The 23,123-nt window shown below is 59.2% G+C and overlaps 1 protein-coding gene across 3 annotated transcripts in view; it reads right to left on the reverse strand.

Moving 5' to 3' along the window:
- Positions 1-23,123, reverse strand: part of PEPD (peptidase D) — a 136,245-nt gene that overhangs the window by 9,506 nt on the left and 103,616 nt on the right. For 2 of the 3 annotated variants that reach the window (XM_045380628.2, XM_045380630.2), the window contains exons 10-12: positions 16,974-17,042; positions 15,066-15,143; positions 4,817-4,965 (exon numbers count right to left, since the gene is read on the reverse strand). In XM_045380628.2, coding sequence (XP_045236563.2) covers positions 4,817-4,965; positions 15,066-15,143; positions 16,974-17,042 — 296 coding nt within the window. Of the gene's footprint in view, positions 1-4,816; positions 4,966-15,065; positions 15,144-16,973; positions 17,043-17,198; positions 17,347-23,123 lie in introns of those variants that run through there. The other variant, XM_074023081.1, reaches the window with a different exon arrangement.

Below are 23,123 nucleotides of genomic sequence, written 5' to 3' on the forward strand. Positions count from 1 at the left end.
GGATGGGGACAGCTGTGCTGCTTCTAGGTACAGCCTTCCTGCTGTGGCTGTGCCAATGCAGACCCTGGCTCAGGGCCACCCTGCCGGGCTCATCCATCCGTCCTAGCAGTGCTTCCCCCTGTTCCCCTCACCATGCATGCAGGGGTCTGCATGGGGAGAGCAGCCTGCCCCAAGACAGGAGGCGTGCTGAGCTTGGATCCCATCCAGCCTCCCGTGCATGGCACTCCCCGAGGTCCTGCAGCTGCCGGGCCTGGCCTGCCACTCGCCTATGGACTCCCAGCAGCAGGGTAGTGTTCCGGTCTGGGCGAGCGCAGCCTCCTTCCTCACTGACTGTGAGTGACAGTGAGGAATGCTCCCCTCCGGCCCTAGGATCGGGGGCCAAGGCCTGCATTCCTCAACTCCCCAGCGTCCTGATCATTCTTTCCTGCCTCTCCTTTGGGCTTAGCTATGGGGTTTCCTGCTTTATTTACTCTCCCTGGAAGGTCACAGGATGCAGTCGGGCAGTCTCGGTGGGGTGTTTGTCTTGGCCCAGGAATTGAACCCACAAACCCAGGGCATTTCCGCCGGGATGGGGCAGGGGGCTGACCTGGTCACGGCCTCCTTGATGCTACGGGAGGTGACCTGCCCCATCCGGAAGGCAGCTCTGTGGGCTCAGGGCCTGCCCCACGGGCCATCACTGTGTGTGATCCAGATGGAGTCCGACTCTGCTCTTGGGGGACATCAGTGTCACACAGCTCAGTGCGGGTGGTAGGTGTGGGGGGGCCTGCTGGGGATCTGCTCCATTCCCTTACACAGGGATCCTCCAGACCCTAGGCTGGGTCTGGGCAGTGAAGCCCAGTGGTGGGCGGGAGTGGAGCTGGGCGCGGACCTGCCTCCCATGGTCTGAGATGAGCCTAGCGGGGCTTGGCCTGGTGGCCCAGACACCCCTGCCAGGCCTGAGGCCTGTGCCTGCCCCAAGAGTCAGCATGAATCAGGCAGCACCACAGGACGGGAGACCCAGCTCAGGCCTTTCTCAGTGCCACGTGGGGCTTGGGGACTTGCCCACGCACCTGGCCACTTTCTGGACTTGGGGCTGCTGAGTTGGGCCACTGAGCTGGCCAGTATGCCAGCTGTGGCAATGTCATCCAGGTCCTGCCCAGGCCGCAGCAGGCATTCCTGCAGGTGAGGCCAGCCAGGGCGGGGCCATCCCTGGTCTCAGCTCAGGACCGAGGGGGAAGACAATGGCTTTCCCACCAAACGCCCCCCAGGCCTCGGCCCCCCCGTGCTGTGTCAATCCGCCGTCCTGCTCCCTGTGGCCTGGTGCTGCCTCTGGCTCCCTGATGGGCCCGGCACTGCCCGCTGACCATGCTGAGCTCGTCAGCCTGATGCTTGGGTGTCCAGGGTTGCTGGGCTCGGTGGGCCCCTGCCCCTCACAGCTCTGCTTCACCGCTGGGAGCCTCAGCCCCTTGCAGCCTGGGGCTCTGACTTCCTGGACATCTGGATTTTGCAACTGCCCGTGGATGTCTGACACTACTACTTGATGTGATGGTGACACAGTTTGCCATGACACAGCCCACCTTGGCACGGCTACAGAGTGGGAGACCAGCCCTGTACGTGGAGGGTGTCTGAGAGACTCTGGTCCACCTGAGAGGCTGTGCCTGGCAGAGGGCCCTCCGTGGAGGGTAGAGGAGTGTGCTCACAGGTACCAGGTGAATACACTGCAGGCCAAGCTCACCTGCCAAATCCTCCTGCTGGATCTGAAACACTGATCATTCATTCAAGTGACTACTGGTATTCAAAACTGAGCAAGAAATTCTCATCCCCAGAGTGAAGGAAGGAGGAGTGGCGCCCCTCGGGCAACTGCTTCGTGGAGTCTGGATTTGACAGCTAATGGGGGATGCTTCCTATGGCCGAAGAGTCAGAAAGAAGAAGGGATACAGCGAGCACTCTGCCCCGTCCCTTCCTGCACCTCCTTTGTGGTTCTCACAGGCGCACGGGAATTCACGCTGTCACTCCCTCTTCCTTTTACCCACAAGGGCCCGCTGGCCACGCCGTCTGGCGCTCTTCTGTCCTCACCACCCATCTGCCTGGAGACAACTGTATATTCATATTCAGGGGTGGCAGCTCCTTTTTTTTTGTTTTTTTGAGACAGGGTCTCACTCCATCACCCAAGCTGGAGTGCAGTGGTGCGATCTTGGCTCACTGCCACCTCCGCCTCCCAGGTTCAAGCGATTCGATTCTCGTGCCTCAGCCTCCTGAGTAGCTGGGATTACAGGCGTGAGCCATCACGCCCAGCTCACTGGTGTAATTTGAGTAGAGACGGGGTTTCTCCATGTTGCCCATGCTGGTCTTCAACTCCTGACCTCAAGTGATCCGCCCGCCTCCCAAGTGCTGGGATTACAAGTGTGAGCCACTCAGCCCGGCCTGCTGCTTTTTAAGCAAAGCAATTCTGCACGAAATGCTGTTTTCCTTGGTAGCCGCTAAACCAGGTGAGTCCGATCAGCGCTGTCGCCCCATCACAAGCTTATTGACTTTTGGATTTTCTGTCTCGTCTTCCTTCTGGGATATATCTGGGGTCCACCTGCTTGCACTCATGCGTTTGTCACGCTCTGTTCCTGCTGGATGCGTGAGGGTGTGGGGCTGGGGCCTGGCACTGCCCCCCGCATCTCTCCGTGGCTCCTCAGCCTCTGGCAGGGGCTCTCTAGGCTGGACTGGACACCATCTGGAAAGGCTTGCCTACAGTCTGCCTCCTCTGAAAGCAACGGTGGCTGGGGGCCCCTCTGAAGCAGCACTTGGGCCAGCGATCGAGGCTGCAACTCATCCCAGCAATGGGCTGTGGAGCCACAGGAACTGTTTAGTCGATTGCCAAGCCATTGAGTTCTGAGGCCACATTCTGGAGGCTCCAGATCTTTCTTTCCTCCTTTTTCCTTGAACACTGAGGGCACACTGGGCAGCTGCCAGCTCTCTGTGGGTCCTTAACAGAGGGCACTCCATGTCTAACCAGATGCCACAGCCCACAGTTGGCCAGGCCCACCGGACTCTGCTTTAGGAGAGCAGGGGTCTATCCTTGGTCTGTTTGGGGCTTAAGTAAGGTACCTGGCCAGCAGGCAGCAGAGCTGGGGCTGGGCTCGGGGCACTCTGGGTCTGGGGCCTGCATCCTGGACTCTGCAGCTTTGCTCTACTGGGCTGTCCCCTCTGCCCGCGTTGAGCTCACGTGGCTCCTGAAGGACACCTGAGCTCCCCTACACAGGGGCCTGCCTGTCTCTCTGGAGGTCTGTATAGCTGTGGGTGGGAGGCAGTGGATGAGGGTGCGGGCAAGCTGGGGGGCTGGACTACGACCTGGGCTTGGCCAACATGAGGTGATCTCTGACCATGACCCAGATGGAGGCGACTCCAGGCTGCAGAAGGTGGCCGCAGCCTGTGTGCTGAGGCGGGCCCTGGCCAGACCATCCAGCTGTGAGTGCAGGGCCATTGTCCTAGGCTGCTGCGGCCCTGGCCCCAGCTCTGTCCTGATTTTCCACCTCTGTGAATTTGTGGCAGCACCAAATGACCAAACTGGCTGCGGACTGTTCTGTAGATCATAACCAAAGACGCAGAGCCTGAGTGCCTTGGGGGGGCCAGCTGTGCCTGGGCCGGTGTGGGCGGGGAAAGACCCTCTGCACTGCAGGCTGGAGCCTGGCAGCTGCCAAACAGATCTCAGTCAGAGTCGTGGGAGCCATGTGTCTGCAGAGGGCCAGGCCTAGGGGGTGGCCAGCACATGGTGAGCCCATAGGAACCTGCCCAGGTTCTGGGGAACCCAAGGACTACAGCAGCGGGGCTGTGTTGAAGCCCTGGAAGACTTGAAGCAAGAACATGACAAGACCACATCCCTCAATTCTCTCCTCCGGGCAAAGGTGACAAGCCAGGACCTCCCATCATGCTGGGAAACGGTTTCTATTGTTGCAGAGCAGAGAGCTGGGGTTTGATCCTGTGGATGCTGGACTCCACCCCTGCCAGGGCTATGGAGGACCCAGGAGTCACTCAGAAGGAGCCTGGCTGAGCGGGATGGTGACAGCAGGAGGTGCCCAGGGGGAACTCGTGAAAGCTGGCTTTGTTGGGAGGATGCTGGCTTCCCTCTAGGGTACCTCCTCTGCCCGCCCTGCCAGACATCAATGGCATCAATGGCATGCAGTGGGAGGTCAAGGGGTAGCAGTGGGGCCTGTGCAGGCTGCCCAGGGTTGGGAGGGGTGGGGACATGACAGGTTGGCCTACGCTGGCCGATAGGAGAGAGAAACACCGGGCCCACGCTGGCCTCAACATGGCCATCACGGTAGTGACTGTGACCCCTGCAGGGCAGTGCCACAGGCCAGGCGGCCTTGCAGGTGCTTTACACAGTTTAACTCAGTCTCTGTGAGTCGCTGCCTCCCCATTTACAGACGTGGACACAGCCACCCAGAGGAGGGCTTTCCACCCAAGGCCACAGAGCACCGGCAGGACCTGAACCTGCTCTGACCCCATGCCAGCGTCCAAAGTGGGCTGAGCCCTCCCTGGAGAAGACACCGCTTAAGGACAAAGCAGGAGATAGGCTGGTGTGCTGGCGGCCAGTGGAGATGTGCAGGTGGAGGCCACCAGATGGGGGGGCCTTGGCCTGAGTCCCCAGTTCCCGGTTCTGTCTGTCCCTGCCTGGTGGTCAGCCCTGTTTCCTAGGAGAGACCACTGGAAACTCAGGGACTAAGCATCCGGAGTGTGGAGAGATTCAAGTCACGCCACGCAGGCCCAGTTCCTGCAGGCACCTGCCACACAGCAGCGCCCCCAACACCACGCTAGGTGTGCCTCCCCCCACCGCCTCGCTGCTCACCTGGCTTCATGGCACCCATGACGGCGCGGCAGCTCCGCAGTACCGCCTCGTAGACAGCCTTCTGGTCTGCAGTGAACTTGCCGTTGGCGGGAAAGGAGCAGGTGATGTCGGAAGCGAAGCAGTAATACTCACCGCCCATGTCGAACAGGCTGCGGAGATAGGAGGGCAGGGCAGGTGAGTACTGGGGCGCCACCACCCCTCTCACCCTTCCCGCTCCCCGCCTCCCCTGGATTCAAGGGCAGCTGTCCCGGGTCCTGGACGCAGCAGAGGCTACTCCCCCTCACAATGAGACTGGTGTGGGGAACTGCCACCTGGTGTCTCCCATGGGTGCGTGGGCAGCAAAGAAACGCGAAGCCATCCTGGAAGACCTGTGTCTTCCAGGGAAAAAGGGGTTCAGGGCTCAGCCTGGGCAGGGAAGGCTGAGGGGAGCGGGGTTGTCCTATGCAGATGACCCCTGCCCCCGTGGCCTGGCCTCTGAGAGCTCAGCCGTGGAGACTTGCTTGGAGAACTAAGGAGGCAGAGATGCCCCAGGACCCCGCCCGCTGCCTGGCCTCCACCTGACACCCCAACAGGCCCTCCCAGGGTCTCCCTGCACCCAGCAAAGAGCACAGGCTGAGGCCGGGCTTGTGGGAAGAAGAGGAGGAGGGGGCTGGGCAGGGGCCCCAGGTGGGATGCACGGCCTAGAACTCGGGGCCTGAATTGCACCACATGCTTCTTCTGGGACCCAGAGCATTGGGCGGAAACTCAGTCGGCGGCTGGGGCCTCTAGCTCTGCTGCAGCTCTGGGGCCCCCTAGCTGGAGGGATGTGCCCGATACTACCCCTCTGCCCAAGGGGGTGGGACGGAGGAAGTGACAGCCTCATGTCCAGCAAGGCTTTCCCAGGGCCTGCTGGCCACATGCCCCTGGAAGCCAGGTGGGCCCCTCATCCTGTCCACCTGCACCCTGGCACCCTCCGGCGGCCGCAGAGACCAGCAGGATGCAGGCGGGGGCATGAAGAATGGGGCAGAGGTGCCGGCTGTCCAGGATGGGAGGGGCCTGGGGGCCAGCAGAGAGGCAGGATGGCATGGGACAGATGGCGTGGGATAGATGACAGGAGAGCTGCTGAGGCAGGAGGATAGTGGCTGGGGCTGCCCTCTGGATGCCCCGTGAGAGGGACCCTTGGCACAGCAGGGCCTGGGAGGAGTAGGGCCTGTCCTTGCTGTGCAGAGGACCTCGGGGCCCTCTCTGGGCAACGGCAGAGCAGCAGCCTCCCACTCATCCTGTGGTGTGTAAGGGACAGGATGTGGGAAAGGCTGCCAGATCCAAACCTGCCTCCCAGGACTTCCCGGAAGCAGCCCAGGTGGACAAGGCTGGGTCTGGCTGAGGGGCGGAGGGGCACAGGTGGTGCCCCTTTCCATCCCGTCCCACCTAGGCACCTCGGGAGGCTGCAGGCAGCAGACACAGAGCGGAACCCTCGGGCCCACCAGCCCCTTCACAGGTCATGGCCAAGTCATGATGCTGATGGTGACGGCCCTGGTTGGGGGAAGCTGGTCCAGCCCTAGGACCAGAGCCCACCACGGCTGCAGCGTCCAGAACCAGGGCCAGGAGGGCCAAGCGCAGCCGCCCCTCTTTAGCTCCACCCTGGGCTTCCCATGGGGTCCATCTGTAGCCACGTGAGTCCCGACAAGTCTGAGGCCAGGGACACAGCCGTGGCTTCCATCATGAGGGCCTTTCACCCAAATTCCAGCTCTCACGGTAAACACAGCCGCTCCACAAACATTCTAGAAGCTGTCTATGTGCCTGCCTGTGGGGGGTCCTGTCCCACGGGAGGGAGCCGGGGGTGGAGAAGCCTGGCCCCATGTGGAGCAAGGAGCAGGGCCACGTGGCCGGACAGGCAGCATCGGCCGCCCCACGGAGGCAGATTTCTAAAGGAAAAACTCGAATGCACGGCCAGGGCGCTTTGCTGAAATCCAAAGTCCCCAGCCGGGCACTTTTTAATCTCCTGTCTTTTCTGATTGCAAAACATCATAAGCAGTGTCAACAGGGCAGAAAGGTCCAGATAACACCTCAGGTGACTCTCAGGGCTGAGGAGGAGCCCCGCCTGCACAACAGGGAGCGTCAGGGTGGGTCAAAGTCACAGGATCTCTGGATGCAGTGGGCTGCTTGGGCCAACAATTTCCTGGAAGTTTACTCCTGCACAGGGCCTAGGCTTCCCCATGGCTGGCCGGGAGGGCAGGGCTCATGGAAGCTCTAAACTGAAGGGAAACTGAGGCTCGGATCACGGGTCCAGGAAAGCCCTGAGTCAGGAGGGTAAACAACTCGGAGCCCAGCAATAGGTTCTTTGATCCCAGCTGCAACGCTCAGCCTTCAGGGCCTCAGTTTTTCCATCTGTAAAATAGGACCCTCCCACTGCTGTAGCTCTGTGTCCTCTTGGGGCCAGCAGTGGGGAGCGGAGCCGTATGGACCATAGCCCAGTTTTGCCTGGGGACAGCTAAGCGTTTTCATTTAGGTTCCCCAGGGTCGACCAAGGAAAATAGTTTGTCGTTTGTTGGTTTTACAACATGCAAGAATAGCCTGGGCAGAGAGGACAGGGCCAGGAGTATGGGGGACATGGATTCCTAGGAGGGGCCACATCAGAAGGTGACCTGCAGCAGCAGCCGGGGGAGAAAGTCCTACCGGACTGTGCTGATACAACAGGAAAAGCAGAAACTGAAGCATTGTTTAAAAAAAAAAAACACAAACAAAACAAAACAAAACAAAAAACAGGAAGCCCACAAGAATACCCCAAACGATGGAATCATCTAGGAGTGTAAAAACAAGGCTGTTCTCCAGTGCAGACCAGACTCGGATCCCAGTTCCCCAAACTCTCGCCAGCAAAGCAGAAAGAACATGGGATGGTGGGTGCCTGGATATCGTCCGCCAGCCTGACTTTATCTTCCAGCCTGTAGAAGACTGTATTTTTTGTTTGAAAACGATCCGCTTTCTGGAGAGGGAAGTATACACCCAACCAGCCAGTTCCATCCCGCCCAGAGAGGCTCCGGTACGGAGCTGAAGTCTATTTTCGTGCTCCTCTCAGTTCCCTATCTTTTTCTGCCTTAAAAAAAAAAAAAAAAAAAAAAAAATCCCCCTAGAGTTTCTACACACATAAGTTATTCAGATGCAAGCTTTTCTGGAATCCAGGGACGAGAGCCATGGCTTTGATAAATCATCTCCCTCCCGCTCCTCTGTGTCCACTTCATCCATCCTCTGAACGCAAACCGACAATGGAGGATTCGGTCATGCGTTGGCTCAATCGAGAACAGGAACGCAGGATCCCTCCTTCCTGGCCGTCTGGGGACCCTACTATCTTTGGCCAAGTGAGTCTGTGATAATACAAGACATCTGGGAGACAGGACGCATCTCCAAGCAACGTGCTGGCGTTTCACTCCCCACATGTGTTCTAAGGGCTCTGTTTCTGGCTCCTTCTCGGTAGCTCTGGGCCCGGGCTACCTGCCACCATTGGCCCACCCAGACCCTCCCTGGGCCCCACTGCAGGGACCCGCCAGCCCACAGGCAGAAGCCTCCAAGATGGGCCGGCCAGTGACAGAAGAGGCTTGGGAACAGTTTTCTGGGGGAAATGCTGCAATGTTTATATGAGAGTCACTTTGGACTTGGTTTGCAGTTTCATTTGAATCTCCTGAGTAGTGGCGCAGCTCTTAGCTGTTCAATCCAACATTTTACACGCGCTCATATTCGGGCCTGCAGGAGCATTACAGACTCCGACGTGCAGCTGCCCTGGTCGGTGTCCCAGGCCAGGCTGGGGGATTTCTGAGCAGCAGGAAGCCCTTGCTTCTCCTCAGTGTGAGACAGAAAGGAAGGCATACGGGTCACTTTTCCCTTCGTCTGCTGCAGTGGGCGGCCCCTGCAGACACGGCGGCGAGCTGTGGTCTCCAGGGTGCATGGGCTGGCTGCCTGCTCCTAGCCAGGCCTTCCGTGGAGTGCCAAGCTCCAAGCATGGCCAGCAGGGGCAAAGGCCACCACTCAGAGTCCTTGAGGCTCCTCGTGCCATGGCCTAACCCACCAAGGGGACCTCTCTGCAGTGCCTTCCTGGGCGTCTCTGCTCCCTTCCCGTGTGATGGCCACTCCTCCAGGGCCTGGGCATACAGGAAAGCTGCCCGTGCCACCAGCCCACGACAGCAGCAGCTTCTGGTACCCAGAGCCAGCAATCCCTGGTGCACGCCGTGGGTGACGGGAGCAGCTGCATGCTGTGGGCCTCCTGGGTGTCCAGAGGGAACTGGCATTGCCATTTTACACATGACATGGACAGAGGCACGGCACCAGCAAGGGTCCAGGGTCCCAGAAGAGCACTGTGGGGTGTCTTGTCAAGAGGTGGGTGAGACACAAGGACAGCTGCCAGGAAAGCACAGTGGGGTGAGGCCCGGGCGTCAGGGCAGTGGCCTTGGCAGGCGGGAGGGAGAGTCACACGCACAGCACATGCTGCATTTTGCTTTTTTTGGTGACCGGTGTCTCATGATGTCTGGGAGCACCCGGGCCGTCTGGACAAGTGCTGTTCAAGCTGTGGGTCATGACATCAGCTGAGGGTGTAGCCACAAAGCACAAACAAGAGACAAACTGAAAACACGTGGGCAGGTGTCAGCTCATAACCAGGCCTGTCCACGTGTGTGAGGACAGGTGAGAATGGAGAGCATGCTGCTAACTGGGATGGGATGGAACAGCCACGCCTGTGGGTCTGGACCCTCCGGAAGGCATTCTGTGGCCCCCAAGAGCATGTCTTTAAGACTGCAGAGTGCTCAGGGCAGGGCTGGCTGGTGACAACAAGCCTCCCTCGGAGGGAATAGGAAGGCGGTGGGGGAGGGCTGGGATGGGCCGGGCAGCAGAGAGCAGGCCTGGGGGCAACACTGTACTCTGGAGCTCACCAAGGTACCGGGCCCCAGGTGGAGCAGGGCGAGGGGGTCCCCAGGAGCTTGCCACCTGTGGGGGCCGCAGCGCGACGGTGGCAGACAGACACAGGCTGAGTAGACAGCAGGAGTGAGTAGGATCGCCACATCCCAGGCTACAGGGCCCATGTGAGGCCAAGGTGGCTGCTGAGGTCCTGGGTGAGCGGGCACCCCACAGCCTGCAGAGGTGAGGGCTCGCCATTATCTAGACGGGGAAGGAGGGGAAGAGGGCACTGGTGGCTGCTGAGTGTGAGGGCTGGCACAGGTGTCTCCGCCTAGCCAGGCTGGCCACCCCACCCCCCATGCCCAGGAGCAACACAGATGACCAGATCCAGCAGGGGTGAGGCCTGGCCTACCATCCTGAGACAATGCTGCCCTCTTCTGGCCAGTGCTGGAAGGACCGGCTCACTGCCCACCCGCTGCATCCTGAGTGGGGCAACCAAGGCCTGGGGCATTCTGGGACACGTGCTCTAGAAACTCTGCGAGGGGCCACGGTAGGTTAAGGCCCACCCCCCAACCCACACCACCTGAGAAGTGAGGGAGGCAGGAGGAGTGTCCCAGCTGCTTTCCCAACCAGAGCCCTCCACCTCTGCCCTGTGGGGTGAGCCTGCCTGGGACCTGGGGCGGCCTCAGGCCCGGAGTGCTGCGAGGGGTGGGCCCTCTCTGGACGCACTGCTTCCCGGAATCACGGACCATGCGCCCCCTGCCCCAGCTGCAAAGCGTGCTGGCCTGCAGTGGCTCTGGTGCCCACAGCCCAGGCTGTTTGTGGAAGGAAGGGGCAGCACACAGGGGCTCAGCAGATGACCAGGAGGAGCGGGGGGATGAGTCCCGGTCACCTCTGTGTTCACACAAACCTGCTAGGGGCTGGACTGAGTAGGGAGGGGTCTTCTGGGGCCTCCCACTTAGGAAAGGCCTCAGTGACCTCAGGCACCTCGCTCCGTGTGACCGTGCTGAAAGTTAATTAGCAGGCGTGCTGCGCTTTTGTAACCCTGTTCTTGAAAATCTGCCTGGGTGATGGCCGGGCGCGGTGGCTCAAGCCTGTAATCCCAGCACTTTGGGAGGCCGAGACGGGCGGATCACAAGGTCAGGAGATTGAGACCATCCTGGCTAACACGGCGAAACCCCGTCTCTACTAAAAACACAAAAAATTAGCCGGGCGAGGTGGCGGCGCCTGTGGTCCCAGCTACTCGGGAGGCTGAGGCAGGAGAATGGCGGGAACCCGGGAGGCGGAGCTTGCAGTGAGCTGAGATCTGGCCACTGCACTCCAGCCTGGGCGACAGAGCGAGACTCCGTCTCAAAAAAAAAAAAAAAATCTGCCTGGGTGCTTAAAGGAAAACAAAAAGCAGCGAATGGCCCCTCTGATACAGTGACTTGGAGATGGGGTTCATGGTGAACCCCACGGTCGCAGCAGGAAAAGGCTCTGAGAACAACAGCAAAACCCCCAGAGGCTTGGTGGCTACAGGCCCCACATAGGGCCGCTTGGCTCTGGACCAGGCCGAGAGGATGTGCAGCCACCACAAAGTCCCACCCCTCATCCCTGCCTGCACGCGAGCGGGTGGGGCGGATCCCGCCCAGAGAAGTGTGAAGGGGCCGGGGGGTGGCTGGCTGGGGGTAAGGGACGGCCCTCAGGATGTCTGTCTCAGTCCTTGGCTGACAAGCCTGACCTGAAGGAGAAACCAGGGTGTCTGGATCACAGGCCCTCTCGGGCCATGACTGTGGCCAACAGTGGACTCAGCCTAGCTCCAGGGAAGCTGCTAGAAGGGTAAAGGATGGAGGAGTGGGAGGGGGGCCTAGCCAACCCCAAACCCCACTTGGCACACACAACATGGAGGACACTTTTGGGCTGAAGACACAGAACAGGACAGCCATGGGACAGGAGCTGTCTGAGAATAAGCCAGGCCTGGTCCAAGCTCTGCCTGTGGCTCGAACCTCCAGCCTGTGCTGCAGAACCAGCTGCTGGAAGTGGGCATCAGGGCCTGGCCTGCCCAGCTCAGTGAGGACACCGGGGCTGCCGCTCTCACCCGAAGAGGGCCCACGCTGTGCTAGGTGGCCACTGCGAGACAGGGAGGCAGGGGCTTGCCCCGTGATCACTGCCACGCAGCACGGCCTCGGTCAGCTCCCTGTGTGTGTATCCATGTGCGTGAGTGCTGGGGGAGTGCTCGTATCTGGGACTGTGGAGAGAGGATTGGAAAAGGCTGGTCTCCCCTTAGTACCCCCAACCCTTCTCCAGTGCAGCTGTATAATCTGGCTGCCCTGGACCGGCTCTGATTCCCTGCAAAATCCCATTCCTAGAAGCTAAAATCTCTCTGGGGTATCTTCACCCAGTCAAAGGACTAAAACCCACAGCAGGCCATTGCAGCAGGTGCGCTGCTCTGGGAGGCGCTCGGCTTCAGGGGGAATTCTATGCTGGGCTCATGCTTTAGTTTCATACCTTAGGATGAAGTATCGTGGCTTTTATGTTGGGATAACACAGTGATTTATTATTTACCGAACGCAGTAGGCGCTTGGCAGATCAATTTCAATACAACAATGGATTATAAATGCCGCCAGCAATCTGGCAGTAGCAGTAATCAACAAAACATGTTGTTCTAAATGCTGCATAATAAATTGACTACAATAAACTCATAATTATTCTACTGGCTACATTTCAAAGTCGGCACTAGAAAAATCAAATCACCAATTTGGACTTGGCATTAACATCCTCGGATCACTCCTGCCTTTACAGCTGCAGCCGGGAGATGCAGGTGCCATGTGCTGTCCCAGAGGGCCGAGGCCACAGCGTCTGGGATTAGCCTCTCACAGGGTGAGGACCCTCTCTGGGGCAGATAAAGAGGGTCATAAAAGAGCAGCCACTTCCTCTGGGGTGTGCTGAGCCCACAGAGGAGAAAAGCTCATGGCCACGTGGCTCTGGCACAGGGCTCTCCAGCCACCCAGAAGTGCCTCCTGGACTGTGAACCCACTGGTGTGGCTGGATGCCTGCCTCTGCCCTGAGACTGGGTTCCCATGTCCTGTCCTCCTGGCCCAGCCAGAATGGGCTACAGGGTTAAAGAGCATCAGAAAAGGTTTCAGGGCTGGGCACCGTGGCTCACGTCTGTAATCCCTACACTTTTGGGAGGCCGAGGCAAGAGGATCACTTAAGCCCAGGAATTCCAGACCAGCCTGAGCAACATGGTGAGACCCTGTCTTTTTAATATTAAAAATAAAAAAATTCACTGGGCATGGTGGCTTGCACCTGTAGTCTCAGCTACTTGGGAGGCTGAGGTGGGAGGATCACTTGAGCTCAGGAGTTCGAGGCTGCAATGAGCTATGACTGTGCCACCGCACTCTAGCCTGGGAGACAGAGCAACACTGTCTTAAAAAGAAAAGTTTCAGGAGGAGGGCAGGTGGTCTCTGGAGCCACTGGTGGATCCACGGTATGGGAGCAGGGCTGCCACCCTCTCCTGCTCTAGTCCCCTGCTGAGCCAAGTCTGAGTTTCCCAATTCCTTCCCTAAGTGCCTCTGGCCTCAACTGGGCCTGGTGCCCTCCTTGTGTCCGAGTTCCTTGGCCCACACATGGGGTGAGGTGCCTACATTGCAGGATCAGGGTGAGGAGCGGGTGAAAAAATCCACAGAGACACACAGGGAGGGCCCGGTCACCTTGGGGCCCCAGGCTACGTGTAGGAGGAGAGCTGAGCTCTGCTTTGACCCTCCCAGCCCCGAGCATGGTGGATGCCCAGCCCCACCGTTTGTGGGGCTCACTGTGGTGCCAGACTGAACCAGGATCCATGGAGCCAGTGCTGTCAGGCAGGCCAGGGAGTCCACTGAGACCCAGCGCGCAGTGGGCAGCAGTTCCACCGGCCTGCCTCCGTTTGCCCCCTCAACCTGCCGTGTTCCTAACACAGCCCTACTGCTGCGGCATGTGCTGGCCCCACCCAAGGGCGAGCTGGGCTCCTGTCAGCGTGGCCCGAGCTGGAACAGCTCATCAGCTACGGACCTGGGTGAGCAGGGAGCCCGGGCAGTCTCAGTGGACCATATGCCCAAGGGCAGGGAGGACCCTGAGACTCAGTGTGTTCCCGCAAATACTCGGCCCTGACAGCTCAACGCTCGGTGGCTCTCTGGGCAGCTGGTTGTCTGTCCGTAGGTCTGGGCATGTATGTTCCTGTCCTTCAGTGGGCATGTCTGGGGATTCTTGGGGATGGGCTCCCACCACTACCTGCCGTAGGGCGAGGCGGGATCCAGGCCCGTGAGCAGCTATCGCAGGAACTCCTGCTGAAGGAGCTGGCACATTGGGATGGCTCCTTGATGGGGAGGCGGAAGCAGCCCAGCCAGGCACGACACAGGCCTGAGAGGACACGCCACGCTGCTGGGGGGCAGAGGGCTCTGTGGGAAGCTTGTTCAGGTGCATCCGCCATAGAAGGAAGGGCACCAAAGAACCGGGAGGGACAAGGCACCTCCTCTGCTGGTCAGTGACTACCGTGAAATGTGGGGAGGCCAAGACAGGGCTTGCGTGGGACCAGGACCAGGGCCAAGACAGAGCCACGGTCCCAGCATTGGGGCAGCTCTCAGGAGCTCTGCATTGCCTAGGCTGGCCCTGGTTGACATCTGGACGTGCAGGGGACAGGCAAAGAACATGGAGGGACTGAGCAGGGGCCAGGCTACAGGTACTCACATACCCCTTCCCCGCCCTGGGGCAGCCCAGCTGCTCTGTCCTGAACACTGAGGGGCTGTGGGTAGGACTGCAAGTCCTCCAGTGAGACAAGAGCCTACCCGAGGGGCGGAGGCCATAGGGCCTGCCCACATCTCTGTCATGGCTTCTGTGAAGAGCTGTGAGCACAGCAAATCGTGCTCAGGAAAGCCCTGCACACAGCCGCAGGTCAGTACCGCCGACTTGCTGAATGCAGGGCCGCATAGGCAATGGGCTCCCGCGGCAGGAGGATGGCAGGTTTCAGAGCGTGGGAGGCTCCCTGGGGTCCTCCCAGCTCCAGACCAAGACATAAAGATGTGAGCATGATGCCCCCTAAATGGAGAGGACAGCCTGGGCAGAGGCTGGGGATGGTTCAGGCACCCTCAGAGAGCCCACAATCCCAGGGCCCACAGGAAACCATCGGTGGGGGGCCCCCTCTCCTGCGCCCTCTCTCTCAGTGCTCCTTGGGGTGGTGCAGGCTTTTGGCCCTGGAGAAGGCACCACGCAGCCCGATGGCCTTGGCAGAGAAATCTGGGCCAAGAAGCCCAGGGACTTGCTGTGGTTAACCCTCTCAGGACAGGGGCCCAGGGGCTTCTGGTCCATCTTGAAGCTGAGTCCAACCTTGGCCTGGCTGTTCACACACAGAGCCAGGGCCAGTGGCCCTACTTACCACATGTCCCCATTCTGGATCGTTCGGTCATTGGGGGCCCCAGCATGTCCGTAGTGAAGCACGGCTGAGTTCTCACCACTGCAAAGAGCCAGGGGAGGGTGATCAAAGCCCATCCTTATGCAGCAGGCTCTGGAAGAGGGGATGGATGCCCAATCCCCTGCCCATGGGCAGCACTGTCCCTACCTCCAGCAGGGGCCCAGGCGTGGTTGGACCAGGTCCACAGCCAGAGGGGAGGCTGGGGGACATGGTGGCCCTGTCACCCCACAGCCACATGGCTGGCAACCAGCCTCAGTCTGTGGCAGAGCCTCCCGGCTGAAAGCGTGGTTAGGCAGCTGCCCTCTGGGCTGGGATGTGGGCACCACGTGGAGCACACGTAAAGCTTAGCAATGGGCTGGGTGTGGTGGCTCACACCTGTCATCCCGGTACTTTGGGAGGTCAAGACGGGTGGATCATTTGAGCCCACGAGTTCGAGACCAGCCTGGGCAACATGGCGAAACCCCACCTCTACAGAAAATGCAAAAAAATTAGCCGGGTGTGGTGGCTCACACCTGTAATCCCAGCTACTCAGGAGGCTGAGCTAGGAGGATCACCTGAGCCTGGGAAGTGGAGGCTGCAGTGAGCTATGATCATGCCACCGCACTCCAGCCTGGGCAAAAGAGGGAGACCCTGTCTTTAAATTTAAAAAAGAGCAAAAAGGGAGAAACAGCAGTTCCTGGGCCTGAAGAAGGGCCCTATGGATGCCCTCCTTTCCTGGTAGCCAAAGGAGAGAGGGCCTGTGGAAAGGGCCCCGGCTGTCCTGGAGCCGCCCTGGCATCCTGACCGGGCTGCAGAGACAGGAAACCAAGAGGCTCCTCGCTCCTCTGCCCGAGGTGGCTTCCCTAATGAGCGATGCCTTTAAGAAAAAAAGGACTTAAGTCTGTCCAAAGTGGGGGAAAAAAATCCCACCTGCGTGTAATATTTATGGCCCTGCTCAGAAGCCTCGGGAATCATAAAAGTAGAAATAATGATTTTCTCTCCATCCACCAGAGGAGAACATTTCCAAGGACTGAGATGTTCACATGTATTATTCATGTGCCAGGGATGTGCACACTGGCAGAGCTGCCCGGCTCCATCCTGGTGGAGCAGGGGCCAGACTCGAGGGGCAGAGCCCGGGCAGAGAGCAGCGAGATTGGCTGGGAGAGCCCAGGAGACGAGGGGGCCACGCCCACAGCCAGGATGTATGTGGGGGCAGACACACCCAAAGGGACACACGCTGCTGTGCATGGCCCGGACAGCATGGCAGTGATCCCGTATCATGGTCATTTCTACCATGTGTGTGCCTCCAAGCACACCCAGCCATGTGTTGATGGCACACACCCAAGCACACACACCCACACAGAGCCCTGCCCCTCGCCACCATGTGCCATGAGCAGGCACACCAACAGTGACATGCACACCCACATATAGCAGCACTGGGCCCCATGCAGCCACACCCACACACGGACACACTGCCACCGCTTTCTGCACTGACCCTGCCACACGCCACCCCTGCTGCACACAGAAGCTGCCCAGCCTGGGCTCACAGCCCGGTCCCCACACGCTCTGTGTGTGCCTGTGTGGAGGAGTGGCCTTCCTGTGCTTAGCTGCTGTGCTGACCAGCTGGGGACAGGAGGGAGGGGATGCCAAGCAGCCTCTCTGCAATGGGCAAGCCATGCTCCCTCCTTCACCCAGTGCCAGGTCCTGCAGGCAGAGGTCACCTCAGCTCCTGGAGTCTTGGGAGCGAGGAGCGACTTCCAAGCTTGGGCCAGGCACTGGTGTGGGCGTGTGAGTGAGCAAGTGTGGCTGAGCTGGGGGATGGTGGAGCCCCCCACTAACTGCCCTACCTCCTCCCACTGGTCACCCCCAGGGAAGCCAGGGTGCCCCACTTACCTGCCGCAGATGCAGGTGTAGGAGCTGTGGCGCATGCCGCCCCGGGAGTAGCAGTAGTGCTTGAAGAGGCTGCGGGGGGAGAGATGCGTTAGGGTGGGGGCATCAGAGCAGGTACACCCCACTCCACAAGCCCCATGAACCTCAAGGGAAGGCCCTTGGCCCATGTGCTCCCCTGCTGTGGCCCCAAAATGGTCCAAACTCTCAGTGTGAGTCTGTGAGGCTTACAGCCTGGGGGTCAGTCACAGGCTGCAGAATCTCAGAGGCCAGTGTGGAGAGACAGGGAAGCTGGGGGCCCAGCAGGGCGCAGCCATCTGCCAGAGGAGCTCGCCAGCCTCCCCTGCCATGGCAAGTGGCTTCCCAGGCACATCAGGACAGATGGGACTTCCGGAGCCTGGGCCCTGGGGGAAGCCGGGCTGGGCCAGAGGCCACACATTTCTGCAGAGTTGGAGGAAGTGATTCACTATGACTCTGTGCCCAGTGGCCACCACCCACCCTGCCAGGAGGGGCTGGATGCACGGCCTGTGCTCACCCGGGGAGAGGGCACAGGAGCTGTGGGCAGAAGGGGTGAGGGACAGGCCTCCTGCAGGTGGGGCAGAGCAGGGTGGTCCTCAGCGATGTGGGAGAGGCAAGGCCTGGGGCACACATCCTGCTTCTCCCTCCTTGGAACAAGCCACATGCTCGCTGGGCCCCCTCCACAAGCTCCCACCCTGAGCAGGTGGGGCCACAGCCAAGCCTGGAGAGAAAGACAAGCCCCAGCCCCCAGGCTGAGCCCAGAGCCAGCATTGGGGAGGCCTCTAGGATGGCGGATGGTAGCGCAGTCGCTGCATGGGTCATTGAGCTCCAAGGGACTGAGTCATTCTGCCCTGGTCTTCCTCTGCAGAACCCAGCTGGTAAGGGGTGTGGTGGTGGGGAGCTGCCCTCACCCCCTCCCTGAGGCCTCGGCAATAGCTTTCCTGCCAGACCACAGCTGGTCCACCAGGTGAGGTAGGCCCAGGTGGCCCCCACCTGCCCACCCCTAACCAGGGCAGTCACTGCGGCCGCCCGAGGGCACGCCACGTGGCGGTCCTGCCCTGCACGTTCCAGGCCTGCCTTAGAGAACTTCCATACAGGGGAGTTTCGTCTTCTAGGCACTGTCAACACAAATTACGTATAATTGTCATGATTGGGTATTAAGCAGTTGTTATGCAGGAATGGCTGTGGTAGATTCAATCGGCTTTCAGACTTGCCTTCCAAACCTCACAGGATAATTGGGTATCTGTGAGTGAAATATTTCCTGAAAATAAAGGATTTCAGGAACTGCCAGGGAGGCAAGGAAGCCACACGCTCCCCTCCTCAGCCGCCCCCAGCCCCCAGAATTGGTGGTGCAAGCGCTCAGGAGGCCGCTTCCACCTCCTGGGAGTCTCAGCGCTGAGTTTCGCCACAGTCCAGGCACGTTCCTACCAAGGCAGGCAAGGCCAGCGCCCCATGTGGCAAGCCCTGTGTGTCAGGCCAGAGAGGCGGCCTCAGAAGCCACTGCACACCTCTGTGGCACCCTCCTAGACAGCCCAAGAAGAGGCCTGACCGACGCCGTCGAACAGGGGTGCTCCCTTGGCTTTGGGAGATGTGGTCCTGCACCGACAGAAGTGAAGCTCGGGGGTCACATGGTCATTCTCGACGTGATGGGGACAGAGGGCCTCTGTGGGACAAGTGACCTGCAGACAACCACGGGCTGCACTGGGACTGGCTGGCTTCAGAAAAGACAGGCAGAGGGACAGAGACGCCACCTGCATGTACAGAGGAACTCACATATTCTACAACAAAGGAGAGGCAGGCCGGGCGCAGTGGCTCCCACTTGTCATCCCAGCACTTTGGGAGGCCAAGGTTGGAGGACTGCTTGAGGCCGGGAGTTCAAGACCAGCCTGGGCAACACAGTGAGACCCCATCTCTTAAAAAATCAATCAATCAATCAATACAATAAAAAAAATCAGAAAGGGGAGGCAGTGAGGAAACTTGGCTCTCTCGCCTGCAGCAAGCTTCCCCCTGCATAACCCACTCAGTGGAGACAACTGTCTCTGAATGCCTTTGCTGCTTTTTAAGAAAAAAATAGTACTTTCACGAAGGCACAGCTCACAGAAGCACCAAACTAAAGAAAGGCTGACCCAGTTTTCACCTGCGAAGTGCGGCCTGACATTGGTCACCTTTGCCAGCCACGTTGACAACTCCACACACTATTCCACAGGAAGGAGCTGGAAAGAGGAGAGCACCACGTGCTGGATATTCACGCCAGCCTGTAAGAGGCTGAAATGCTTCACGCTGGACTTCAGCCCTGAATTTTGTTTTAAATGACCTTTTCTGACGCAACTTGAGGACACACTGGTGCTTTGGTGGCAATAACTGGTGGGCAAAACGAGCCCATGTTTTCTGAAGATTTTGGGCTTGGGGTGTGGACGCACAAGGGCACCCAAGTTCTGGGCAGATGTGGCGGCACAGAGGCCTGTGGATACGCGTAAGCCCGTCACAGTTTTAATCTTCAAGGGGTGCGCACTGAGGGGTGGACGCTCCAAACCGCGGCCCATGCTTGATGCAGAGGCAACGTGCAGCCCCCGCACATTTGGGCCAGAGCTCTGGGCCAGAGCTTGGCGAGTGGTGCTGGGTTGACCAGGAGCAAGTGTGGGCTATGAGGACAGGCTGACAGCCTGTTCCACGGATGGCCGACATGCCATGGCAGCGGCAGCATCACAACTCCTCCAAGTGCGAGGCAGGAGGGGTCCAGCCAACTCATCCCTGGAGCAGGCTAGCTACTACCCACCCAAAATAATTAACACCCGGAACAGGCTCTCCAGCAGAGGGCAGCAGCCAGCAAGACAGGCAGGAGTGCCACCGCCCCTCTGCAACCATCTCCGCAGGCTCCGTCCATAAATTTGTGACTCACACGTGCAGCCCATGCAGCCCGGGTCCAGCTGGGTCTAACAGCCCCTGCTCCCTCCTGCTCACCTGGAAGGCGATGGGGTGGTGCACATACCCCAGCTAGGCTCAAGCCCAGCGTGCACCTCCTCCCCAGCAGCAGGAAGCGGCTTCCTGATTGGCTGAGAGGAGGCCGTGGTCTGCCTAAGTCCCAGCAACGACATCCTGGCTGCCATGTGGGCCCCGTTGTTTTTCCTTATGTGGCCATTCCTCTAACACCTTCGTCTATAAATTTCTCCCAGGCAAGACTCGGGTAGAAGAGGCTTGTATCCAGGCAGAAGTGAGAGAGGCCTTAAGCAACCAGGGGGAATCTAGGTGAGTGGTGAATAATGAGGTGGATGGAGTTACTGCAGTGTCAGGGGGGCAGGCACATCTGTCAGTGCCAGGAGATGACAAATGGGGCAGGAGCAGCAAGTTCCCAGACCCAGATCTGCAGGAATGGGGTCCCCAGAGACCGTGTCACTAGGCTTCCCGCTGGGACCCACAAATCCAGCCCGTGGAGCGCTCCCGGGCACACGGCCCAGCTCCTGCCCTCAGAAGTTTATCACCTAACATGAAGACGGACCACAGTCCTATAAAAATGCTGCAGCTGCCCAGACAGTGGTGGAAGGGCTGCCTGGCAGCAAGTGTCGACCAAGCTATGTGCCTCCAGCACGGGTGGGGTGGTGCCGAAGAGGTCAGTGAGGCGGTGTAAGGGGCGGCCCAGGCCACATCATTCCCTTTCCCCAGCTGGGCCTCAATGGATCTCAGGTACTCAAGAGGTGGAGAGAGGAGGCTGGGCCGGGAACAGGAGCTTGGGAGCAAAAATAGGCAGAGCTAGTGAAACCCCCGCAGTTGGGCAGAGGGCTTAGGAAAGCAGGTAGTCGGGACATGGGGTTACAAACCTGAGGTGGCGAGTGTGTGTTCCGCACCCCAGTCCCTGTGCTGGGCTCCCTGCTCTGGGCCCCACATACCCCGCCTTCTGGGACTCAACACCAACCTCAAGGGCAAATCTTGGCTCTGCCGCTGGCCAGCTGAATGGCCTCTCCGTGCCTCAGTTTCCTCATCCGTAAAATGGGGATGATACTGGTGCCTCCCTCCCAGGGCTGCTATGTCAGTCAAATGATTTAACATACATGGAGTATACAGAATAGTGTTTGGCACCCAAGGAGCTCTGTGTACAGTGACCTAGCCATCGCAGTCACTGTTCAGAGGCCTGGAGGGAGCCTGGAGGGAGCCTGGAGAATGGGGATCCCTCCTCAGGCAGCAGGAGAGGAGGTCGTGGGCATCCTGTGCCAGGCTTTGAGAAGCAGCCTCTTGACTATTCCTTTAAAACCAAAGAGAATCTGCATAGGTCCACGGCCTGGACACCCACTCCCGCACCCTCCAGGCAGCCAAGTTCTCTACAGAAGTCCTTCTCGGGCCCACACACTCCCAGCGTCTCCAGAATGTTCACCAGCGAAAACGCGGAGGTGTGTCCTCTGCACCAGCTACCGGGACACGTGCGCACAGACAGGCTTCTGGCTGGACAGAGGGCGCCTGTGCCCACCATCCCTTCACGGCTGCCCCTCACCCTCAGAGAGCTGACCCAGGGTCCCCACCTTCCCGGGGTGGGCCTGGGACGTGTAAGAGGGAGAGAGCCACAGAGGGTGAGAAGTACCTCCTGATGTTTGGGGCCAAGCAGTTATGCTGTGTCTAGCTGTCTCAGCACTAAGTTGCTTATAATTCACATTCATTTATTTTAGGTAATTGCTGCGATATTTTCTGGGTATACATGACCATAATTGTGTAATTAACGTGATACACCAGTTACTAAAGGAAAATCCTTTTCGGAATAAGGGCCATGCAGTCCTGCAAGGAATGCCCTGAGACACCTGGGGCCGAGCAGAGGGTGTCTTACGGTCCCCAAAGTGGGAGCAGCCACTATGGAGGACTTGGAGGCAAAACCGGATGTTTCTACCGGTGGAGCCCTGGCATAGCTCCTTTTGCATGCAACTAGAAGCACGTGCTACATTCTTCTTGAATTCCCATGGAAGGAGGGGAGCTGCTCCACACCGTTCTTCTGCGGTGACCAAGTGGGTCATCAGAAGGTATAGGCGAAGGCGCCCAAGCCCTACCCTTGGAATTGCCGCCTGGGTGGTACCAGCGACCTATCCAAGGCTCTGCCCCAACTCCCAGGTGGGTCCCGGCTCCTTTAGCACTGTTCCCTGTGGGTCTCCCAAAGAACAGGCACAGGGACTTGGCAGTGAACTGGGGGGCTGTCCCATGCCTCCCCTTCCCCAGGCCCCAGCGTGAGGACAAACAGAGAGAAAGCTAGGAATGAACACCCGCTGAGGCTCCAAGTGCCTGAAATGAGCAAGAGGCATTCACGTGAAGTGTTACCAAGAAGGGACTGACCTGAAGCCTCGGACTAAAGGCAGAAATGCATGATTAATAAAACTGGTGCTAGCTGGTCAGCATCACCGTGTAGCCGGCACCAACACGGCAGCGTCAGACCCGGGCTGTCTGCAGCAGATGCGGTGCTCGGCTTCGGCAGCTTGCTCTGCTGCCCGGAGCTCCTCACTCCCTCCTCTCGCTGCTCCCACCCCCGTCCTGGTCTACAGACAGAGACGGTTTGACCTGGGGCAACACCCTCCTACCAGGACTTCCAGAAGGCCAGCCGGCATGGTCACAGGGTATATGGGGCCAGGCGTCTTGGGCTTGTATGGACCATCTCCACGTGGCCAATCAGGTGAAGTTACACTCCTAGAGCCCCACTGCCGCCCAGGTCACTCTCCCTGACTACTCAGCTCCTGCCAAGGGGGACCCACAAGGCACTGCATTGTGGGGAGGGGTGGGCAGACTGATCCAATCCAGGCCCTGCTGCCCACTCAGTCTGATGCTTGAGGCAGGTTGTGTAGCTACTCCAGTAAGAAAAACTGAACAGTCAACTGCAGCATTTAGCATGACAACCCTTTTGGGGCTCAGGGATTTTCCCACTGCACAGAGGAAGATGCTGCAGCTCAGAACAATGACGGGTTGGGGTCAGGAAACCCAATGAATCCGTGTTCAGGCTTCGAGTCCATGCAGGGTCTCCGACTGCAAAGCATATGGTCTTGACCCGGATGCCTCTGAAACCTCAAGTCTGTCAGTAGGTGGGGGCCGGAACAGTGCTGACCTCAGGGCTTGCTGTGAAGGCTGAAGGAGATGCTGGGAAAAACTTCAATTCCATAAACACTGGCAGTGGGT

Source organism: Macaca fascicularis, chromosome 19 (genome assembly GCF_037993035.2).
Source record: "Macaca fascicularis isolate 582-1 chromosome 19, T2T-MFA8v1.1".
Taxonomy (NCBI): Eukaryota; Metazoa; Chordata; class Mammalia; order Primates; family Cercopithecidae; genus Macaca; species Macaca fascicularis.